This window comes from Temnothorax nylanderi, unplaced genomic scaffold (genome assembly GCF_030848795.1).
Source record: "Temnothorax nylanderi isolate EJ_2023f unplaced genomic scaffold, tnyl_v1.0 TNYL_tig0386_pilon, whole genome shotgun sequence".
NCBI classification, from domain to species: domain Eukaryota; kingdom Metazoa; phylum Arthropoda; class Insecta; order Hymenoptera; family Formicidae; genus Temnothorax; species Temnothorax nylanderi.
Window position 1 is genome coordinate 114,669 of NW_027249448.1, and position 10,095 is coordinate 124,763.

General features: G+C 41.5%; 2 protein-coding genes across 3 annotated transcripts in view; one reads left to right on the plus strand and one right to left on the minus strand.

Moving 5' to 3' along the window:
- LOC139782066 (diacylglycerol kinase eta) overlaps positions 1 to 4,316 on the minus strand; it is a 39,812-nt gene extending 35,496 nt beyond the window's left edge. The window contains exon 1 of the mRNA XM_071721002.1: positions 3,592 to 4,316. The gene's annotated coding sequence lies outside the window, so the exon portion shown is untranslated. The remainder of the gene's footprint in view (positions 1 to 3,591) is intronic.
- Positions 4,317 to 4,866: 550 nt separating this feature from the next.
- On the plus strand, positions 4,867 to 9,875 carry Btbd9 (BTB (POZ) domain containing 9). Of its 2 annotated transcripts, none has more exons than XM_071721010.1 (10): positions 4,867 to 5,020; positions 5,353 to 6,071; positions 6,173 to 6,325; positions 6,429 to 6,618; positions 6,714 to 7,102; positions 7,271 to 7,408; positions 7,634 to 7,764; positions 7,853 to 7,981; positions 8,061 to 8,250; positions 8,332 to 9,875. In XM_071721010.1, exons 2-10 carry the CDS (start codon positions 5,757 to 5,759, stop codon positions 8,551 to 8,553), a joined length of 1,857 nt encoding a protein of 618 aa, XP_071577111.1. In that variant the 5' UTR covers positions 4,867 to 5,020; positions 5,353 to 5,756; the 3' UTR covers positions 8,554 to 9,875. The 2 variants fall into 2 exon arrangements, with proteins under 2 accessions (XP_071577111.1, XP_071577112.1); XM_071721011.1 differs by having other exon boundaries at positions 4,872 to 5,020; positions 5,824 to 6,071.
- The last annotated feature ends 220 nt before the right edge of the window (positions 9,876 to 10,095 follow it).

A 10,095-nucleotide genomic window follows, 5' to 3' on the forward strand; every position in this document is an offset into this window, starting at 1 on the left:
AAGGCCCGAAGGACAGAGGGAAATCTGTTACCAACCCGTCGACTCCGTGAAAAAAATCACTCGATATCCTTAAAGATGCTGTCGGTATCCCGTTTCGAACACGCGATACACAGCCCAGTCTGCCCAGTTTCTTTTCATACGTCCGTTAAGTGCTTCCACTCGACTCGACGTGTAACGTGTAACGTGCAACGTGTACGTGTACGTGTAACACGAAACTGCGTTTCGCCTCGAATTTACTGTACGGTGAGAACGCCCACGGTGATATTGGAGGACATAGGAGAAAACACGATCGGCCAGAAAGAAAACGAAACAAGAGAAAAGAAAAGACGCGAAAGCGATCGGTATCTTGGCCACGAAACTACAAATACAAATGCAACCTTCCCTCGCGGGAAGGAACGTATCGATACATCAGGATTCTCAAAACCAAATAATTTACAATAAAAAAAATTTTGCCACAGTGAATTATCTTGGCCATTAATAAGCAAACAAGATACGAGTTAATTTTTCTCAGGAAAGATAAAATAAATTTAAGTGTTGACGCTGAAGCGCGCCAATCGCAAGACAAACAGATGTTATTATATTTCGGACTTTAGACATAATTCGCTTAAACTTGGGCGATTGTACGATGCACGTAGGGTGTCGTCGTATAAGCCACTAATATTGAGAAATATTGTCGACAGGTGCTATTAAATTATTTCAGATAGCATGGAATTTGTGACCTAAGCCCTTTTAAGCGAGCGTATAAACAATGCACCCACCCATGCAACGCTTGCGTTCGCCATCAGTAAGCAAGTTATACGAATAAATCAATATCGGGAGGCACATGCTAGAAAGGCCAATATCATTTTGCGCGGCCCGACGCGACGCGCGCGAGAGAGGGAGAGAGAAGGGTAAATATCCTCTATATCTAAACTCTAAACCTACGACATTTCCTGCCGCAGAACGTAATATAATAATGGTGATGCGCGTGTAAGATTGATCCGACCGAATTGATAATCCCGAGAATCGAAAAATGTCAAGGGTGACTCCCACGATTTTTAGGAATTGTATTGTACGTCTCGACATGACGATGAGAACGGAAGAGACGTAAGTACGTGCCTCTTTGTAAATCAATATTCTGAATTATTACAGACATTTCGAAACGAATAACCCAGACGAAAGAATTTCCATGAAAGAAGGACCGGTAATTATGTCCTCCTAATAGCATCAACGGCTCGTAAGATTCCTTTAAGTCTTATAAGGTTAAGGAATCAATCAAGGTAAACAAGGTAACAAATTTATAATACCAAAAGATTGCGACGCGATCAGCTTACGTCGTCGTCGTAATGTCTTAAAAATAAAGAAGAATTAATTCTTCGCGTTGGCTCGCTCTGCCCGTACTGTCTGCCCGGAGTGTCCGCTTGTTACTCGGGTACTTATCCTTCGTACAAAGGAGAAGGAATATGAGCTCGAGTATATAAGCTGGATCCAAGCTCCATGCAGTTCCTTTTATGGATTTAAGGCTTTAAGGTATCGAAAGAGACTCGAAGGAGCTTCTCTCGCGAAAACTTTCGACATCTCCCCGAAGTCTCGTATAAACTTACGTACCTACACACGTCGCGTCGGCGCGCGGCGCGGCGCGGCGCGGCGCGGCGCGGCGCGGCGTCGTCACTCCCGATGCCCGCTGACCAAATTTTAGTCAACTTGTACGCGAGTTACTCTTTACGCGCGTTACCCTCGTTATTCCCCGTGCTTTCCGTGCTATTCCTGCGCGCGTCTAACTGCAAAGCTCTTTAAATCTCCATCTCTCGTTACGCGGATCGCGTGATGCCGGGCACAATAGTTTTTTCTATATGACATTTCGCTATGGCATTCGTGCGAAATGTACCCGAGTTATTGGCACAATGCGCCCGCACGAGCAACATTATCCCTCGCGAAAACGAACACGAAGGTAGTAGGGTTAATAAAAAAAAGAAAAAAAAAAGAAAAAAATTGGCAAACGATGAATTCAACAAATTTTCTCTCTCACAATCAACTAAACGCACAAGCGAGATGCATAACACTTTGTTTCGTTGTCCATGTAGGTGCTCGCGATTACTCATGTTTACGAATAAAACACCGATTTACCGATTGTTAAACGCCGGCAACGGATAATCGAGCAATTTCCATACTCGATTACACTTTACTCGGAGTAATACAATATGCTCTATGTAAATAACAAATATTGATATTCCTTTCGGTGCAATCTCGTGACTGTAAACTCGTAATCAATATCCGTCAGATTCTTATTTGTATTATAGTTGCGTGCAATCCTCGCGATCGATAATCTATTATAATTAGGTGAATAGTTATGTGCTTAATTTATTAGGCACTCCTCCCTACTGACGGTGGTAGACATATATAACATACAATATATGTGTGTGTGTGTGTGTGTGTGTGCGCGCGCGCGCATAATTCCAAGTTTTTGATAAGTAAACTCGCGGGAAAGGAAAGAGCGAGCGTTCTACGACCTATGCCTTCGATAAAAGTTTTGATAGAATCGAGCTTGTTCTCCGAATTAATCGGAAGGGAATATAAGATATATTTTGGTCGATACTCCGCTGGTACTAATTAAATCCGATGAAAGTCGCGATACTTGTCCTTAATTAAAATAAAATTAATATACGATTGCGATGCTGATATCTCGATCAGATGTTCGCTCTGGCGCAAATTTTACAAGTCGTACAAAAAATCGAATCGCGCTCAAATTTCGCGTTGAAATCAATTTCAAATTTAAATGGTGCGTGTCCACCTGCGAGTAAAAACTCTCGAGAGTTTGTGGCAAATGGAGAGTACCTTTAGGTACTCTCAGGAGTATGTCCATGTGCGAGAATCTCACTCATCATAAGTTAGGACACGTTATTAGGGCGTGTGCTAATTAGAGATTTTTAGTCGAGCAGATTTAATAATGAGCTCGAAATCGTTGGCAAGTTAACGATTGACGGATCGGCCCCGATCGGCCGGGCATCGTCTGATATTCGCTACGTTTTTCTACTGCGCGCAGTAGACGAGTCACGACTCACGATTCACGAGTCTGACTTGACAGCCTGAGACCTGTATACAGTGTACAGTCGCAAAGTCGCAAGAAGACAAAAGTATTCTACGTGGTTGCATACAATTTACCGTTTTCTCTCTTGATTACTTTAATAATCAATTATTCCAAGTACGTTAATATTTGAAAATTTGTATACGTTAATTATTATCTTTTCGTCCTTGCAAAGAAACTCTACGAAAACTATTATATAATAATGACGAAGCTACTGAAAATTAAGCACCTTCATTTATGATCCAACCAAGCAAAGAGTTGCTCCCTTTATGAAGGAAAAAAAAGGAAAAAAAGAGGGAGCACCGAGCAAATTTCACGCTAGATACATTTCCTTTAGCTGCGCTCTGTCCTGGCCCTCTCCTCGTAATCTATCATGTGTGCTGAGAAAGAGAGTCGGAAATCTGAGGGAAACGAAACGAAACGAAACGGGTTGCGAGCGAGCTGAGAGAAACGGGCGTGTTGTGCGCGCGAGACTGTGAGGTGCGAGATGCGAGGTGCAAGTCCCGGGTCCCGGGATGCGTACTCACGTGGGGTTCTCTCCGATGCAGCGTGGCGCGGTGTGAGGCGAGGCGAGGCGAGGCGAGGCGGCGGATGGTAACCAATTCAGTCGCGACGAGGCCGACGAGGCCAGACGAGGCCGACCGGCCAGCCGGATGAGCCGGACGGACCGCCCGGCGGAACTGCTGCGACGCGCGAGTCGCGAGCAGTCGCGAGCAGTCGCGAGCAGTCGCGACGCTGCTCTCAACTCTCAAGTCTGAGATGCTCTCCAAGTGGTAGCCGGTAGCGACGGCGCATCGCGCCCCGGCGACATTCGGCGACGTTCGACGACGTCCGACGACGTTCGGCCGTCGGTGTTGGTGCCGCGCAGTCGCGCGCAATCGCGCGCAATCGCGCGCCACAACCGTGAACCGGCGCGGGCCGCGGACGCAATCTCGCGCCGTTTATCACTTATCACGCGGACGGGTTGAACGACTTGAACGGGCTCTTTCTCTTTGATGGCTTTCTTCTCCTCTTTTTCCTTCCATGAGAATGTTCTAACCGACCGCGAGCATGACGGTGGTTGGCAGTGGTTTTGGCGGTCGTTTGGTCGTTCCCAACCGCGGCAAAAATTGTCTCGGTAACGCGCGCGGCGCTGCGACACAGCGCACGCGAGATTCCGAGATTCGCTTCTTCCTCCGTCTCTCATTTTACTCCTCTTCCTTCAGTTTCTCCTCCACTTGCTGCAAGATAACGTGCCGCGCGCGTCAAATAACGTTCTCTATATCGAGACTCGAGAGACCGGGACCGGACCGGAGAAACGAGAGGAGAGTGAGGAGACTGGACTGACTGGAGCAGAGCTACAGCTGCTGACATCGCGCGGCGATCGCGTGAAACTGGCGATCGCGCGAATGGCGCGATAGTAGGCACTACTGCACTCTGCAGTACTCTGCACTAGGCAGAGAGAAGGCCTCCGACTCCGACAAGTCGGCGCGCTGGCGCGGCGCGCTGAGAAAACGGACATATTACGATTATATCGTTTGTATATATATATATATATATATATCTAACGCGTGATGTAACGCGTGTAGAAAGTTAATGGTTAATGGGGGCGAATTAATATCTCAATCATCCTCGACTAAGAAAAATTTCATATTATTTAATTTCACTCATATTCCGCGATCACATTTGAAAAAAAAGGGAAAGGAAAAAGAAAAAGAAAAAGAGAAAAAAAGGGCCTCGTCAGTCTGTAAGCGGCGCTAACTTCAGGCATCGCACCGCACCGCACGACCGCACTATCGCAGCGGCAGAATTCGCAGGTGATCGCATGGATCGCACTGATCGCAGGCGGGCCGCGGGCCGATCGTGATTCGGCCTTCGCATAGTTCGCATAGTTCGCATAGTTCGCATAGTTGGACAGTTCGCATCGTTATTCGTTCGCATAGATAAGTAGGCGATAGGCTACGATCGCCACGACAGGTGAGAATAGGTGGGATTGGGATAAGGCGGATAAGGCATCGGGAATTGTAAATTGGAAAATCCGATAATGACTGAGGAGTGAGTGGAGTGACAGTAGTGAGACGGTCAGTGGCGGTAAAAATTGCTAAAATTTCGTTTGTCACGCGTCAGAGATCAATAACACAGTAGCTGTAAGCTGTAACGTAGCGAATAGCGATTTAAGCGATTTCATAGTTCATACGCTCGACGAATCGGACATCGGACTCGGACGGGATCGGGCGAGATAATTAATCTAATATTTTCGTGCGACGCGTTTTGTTCGTTAATTTCATCAACCAAGGTTATTCTTGCAGCCATATGTATGTATATATACTCCCCTTGCACGGTGAACAAGTTTTCTTTCTTTCACGTTATTCTCGCAAATCGGATCACTGCTAGTGCTAAATGAAATCGACGTACACATGTGTCTAGAAAATAAAGATAAAGCGCCATTGAGCGAGAAACTCGCGTCGCGAGTGTCACCGCTGTCACCTACGACGGCTGGCTAGGACCGTGGTGGCAGGTGGCAGGTGGCAGCTGGCAGCTGGCAGGTCGCTAATGTTGTGACAGTCAGAACCTAACCTGTTGACCTGTTGACCCGTTGACCACGGGGAAAGCGAGGAAAGCGAGGAAAGCTTGGCACAAGTGTACATACAAGGATCAAGGGTGTATAAGGGTGTATAAGTACATATATTGTGTCGGTTGCTCATCGACGAAAATGAGCTCGCACCATCACCTGAATTCGTCGTCTGGCGAAATAAATCACATTCACGTTCTCTCCGAAGACATGGGATCGGTTTATCTCTCTGAGGAATATGCCGACGTGACCATAGTAGTGGCGGGTCAAAAGTTCCGTAGTCACAAGCTTATTCTTGCTGCGCGTAGCGAGTACTTCCGAGCTCTGTTGTTCGGCGGCATGAAGGAGTCCATGCAAAGTGAAATAGAGCTCAACGCCTCCTCGTTGCCTGCGTTCAAAGGCTTGCTCAAGTACATCTATACCGGACGCATGTCGCTTACTAACGAGCGAGATGAGGTACCTTGATAATATATAATTATCATCTTTAGGAACCATACCGACCATACGTAGGATCGATTATATCTGTGTTTCTTCTACTTTGATTCTCTTTCTTACAGGTCATTCTCGATATCCTTGCATTGGCGCATTTATATGGATTTATGGACTTGGAGGCGGCTATATCTGATTATCTCAGAGAGATATTGAGCATAAAGAATGTATGTTCAATCCTGGATACCGCATTTTTATACCACTTGGAGTTTCTGACTAACGTTAGTATTATATACGCATTTTTACTCTCCTCTCCTCTCTCTCTAAAGGCTGTCCATAGCGTACCTTGTAACTTATATTAATTAGCATGTGATTCGTTATCAGGTTTGCTTTGAATATATGGACATACATGCATCCGAAGTCATACAACATGAGAGTTTTCAACAGTTGAGCTCATCCGCTCTAACTGAATTGATATCCAGAGATTCCTTCTGTGCGCCAGAAACAGAAATTTTTTCAGGTGTACGATCATGGGTCAATGCCAATCCCGATGTTAATCCAATCCAAGTGCTAGGTAATTTCCGAATACACGAATGACTACGCGCATTAAGCAACCTACTCCTTCGGAACTTGTGCATAAAATTATTTACGGACGAATAACTTTTACAGCTCAATTAAGATTGAGTCTAATTCCGTTATCGGATCTTCTGAGCACTGTAAGATCATCTCAGTTAGTATCGGCAGACGCTCTGTTGGATGCGATCGACGTACAGACGCATACGCCCGACTCGAAACTTCCCTATCGTGGCCATTTGCTCATCGACGAAAATGTTGCGCATCCGTCTCACGGTGCTCAAGTGTTACAAGGAGAAATGCGTAGCTTCCTACTTAATGGTGATACACACAACTATGATATGGAACGCGGTTACACTAGGCACACTATATCTGACACGGAGGAGCATGGGATTCTTATTAAATTAGGATCTCAGTATATTATAAATCATATAAAAATGTTACTATGGGATCTAGATTTGCGATCTTATTCTTATTATATAGAGGTACGGCCATTTTGCAGCAACAATATCCTAATATTATATAATAGATATTAAGCATTAAACACACGCGCACGCGCGCGCGCACACACGCACGCACACGCACACACGTACACGTATATATTGCAGATAGATATATTTTCTCTTATTACTTTATGATATATTTTATTAAAGGGATCTATGAATCAAAAGGATTGGGTCATGCTTGTCAATCATAAACATTATTCTTGTCGCAGCTGGCAGTTTTTATATTTCGAGCCAAGGGTAGTACTTTATATTCGTATTGTAGGAACAAATAATACAGTAAATAAGGTGAGTTTTCTAAACTATACATACATATAATCAAAGTATGTATCTATCTATCTATATACGTACATATAAATGCATATACATATAACTGTGAACAAAATAACGCGAAATAAATGATTTAATAAATATTTAAATATAATAAATACACGTATAAATTATAAGGGTGTATAAATCTATTGTAACAATTCGACAATTCGAATTGAAACTTTTGTCGTTTTCATTCGATAGGTTTTTCATGTTGTCAATTTTGAAGCATACTACATAAATCATACAGTGAAGCTTTCACAAGGCTTGATTGTACCCACAAAAAATATTGCCACTACCGAGCGAAGTGCGTGCGTTATTGAAGGTGTGAGTAGGTAAGTGAAATTTACCGTCTCTACTTAAAAATCATATCCAATATATACATAATATTTACAATTTTCAAGTTTCATTATTTTTAATTAGGTCACGTAATAATTTATTGAATGGAGATACATCCACTTACGATTGGGACAGTGGTTATACGTGCCATCAACTCGGCTCTGGATCTATTCTAGTACAATTAGGCCAGCCGTATATGATAGAATCCATGCGGTACAATTCCTATTTGTGTGTGCTCTAACGTGCTATAACGTAACTGTATTTGTTTCTAACTGTTTTCGTATTTGTACAGATTACTACTTTGGGATTGCGACAATCGCTCCTACTCATATTACATAGAAGTATCGGGCAATGCCTGGAGTTGGGTACTGGTCGCTGATAAAACTAAGGAAGCCTGTCGGTCTTGGCAGACGATACACTTTTATCCGCCCCGTCCAGTAGTTTTTATAAAAATAGTGGGCACTCACAATACTGCAAATGAGGTTCCTACCCTAATCAGAGATCAATTGTCTCAATACATTTCTATGGGACGTACCAGGTAAAGATAATCTCGGTGTTTACAGGTGTTTCACTGCGTTCACTTTGAATGCCCAGCGCCAGTAGATGACAAATATTCAAAATCGCCAACGCAAGAAGGACAAACGTCAACGTCATTGGATGGTAATAATTCCTTACCTTCTCCACCTCCACCACCATCACCACCTCCTCCTCCTCCTCTTCCTCCTCCTCCTCCTCTTCCCGAGGTAGCTACGGAAGCAGTTCATATCGATAGCGATGAATCGTAACTCGAAATGTAAAACTGTCTGCATATGATGATGAAACACGAGTGACAGCTCTGTCGATCATCCTCTAGTTGCTGCTCTTGTCTGGCGATCTAGATGAATTTGACCGATTCGTCAAGTGACCTCAATGCAACTTTTAAGACTGTTCAATAATAATCATTCAATATAAGATTGTAATTAGTCATCTCGTTTTCTCGTTTACGAATTCTACTTTTATCATGCCGATGACTTTAAGTATAAGTGATACACGCAGCGGCTGCCAATTTTAATCAACAGTATAGCAATTAGCTACTTTTTTTAAACAAACACAAATGTTTGTAATACGCGATAAAGATTTATTTTAGTATTTATTTTCACTTTCTAGTTCGATATATATAAAGAATCTTATTTTTGTACGACCACCAAATGATTAATGTATCTAAAAGCGCATTACTATTTAACATATATAATACGTATCCCTTTTTTTTAATATGTAAAATTTTTGGTATTACATAAAACATAATTGGTTTTTTGCTTTTTAAATGTGTTAATTATATCAGTTACTACGAAGATCATAAAGTATGCCACATAAATTATATTAGGTAATATGTTAATTGTTAAATTAAAAAATTAAATGTTAATTATGTTACATTAAATATTAATTATATTTTATATCATATAATATTAAATATTAGATAATAATATATGAATATCTGTAAATATATTTAGGTACGCAATACTTAACTCTTACGCACTCGTAATCTTTGTCAATTCTTCAATCTTTCTCTGTCAATATCTTCTGCAATATGATGTACTAAACTAATTTATGAACACAAAAAGTATTAATTTATTAATATCGAGCGTACCGAAAAGTCAGGAGACTTTCTATCAGTCGAATATATATGATTATAATAAATTATGACACGACAGAAAAATTAAGGATTTCCTATTTTCAGATACTTTACGCTGAAACGTGATAATAAATTGGCAGCTGCCATAAATTGTTTTGTATAGAAGCTATCTTTCAGTTCTATGTTACCAAATATTTTATAAGCGCGCGATTATCTATAATATCAATACTCCGTTTAATATAATGGTGTCTGGTTTTACAGTATTTCTCATCGTACAAGTACCTTTTTTTTAGTAGGAATTTTCAATACGATACGATACGAATTTAACCTTGTGTGTGTATATATATATATATATATGTATATACCTATAATTCATTATTTTTCTAGTCTATGTATATTAGATGTAGCGTGTCTCGAGAATTTGATTATAATAAATTATACGGAAAAATTCAGTTACGACGATCAATAAAATATTCCAATATTTTAGAACTCTTAGTGACTCGTTGAACGTTATTTCAATCATCATTCGACTATTATCTGTTAAAAATGGCTTGTCTACTTGTCTTGTTAAAAATAAATAAAATTCATGTTAATTATATATACCTATATATATATATATATATATATATATATATATCTTATCTTCTAACGTACACACATTTATCTTTAAAATGTGATATTTGTCGTGTTTCTCTCACATTAATTTTGCTAGTGG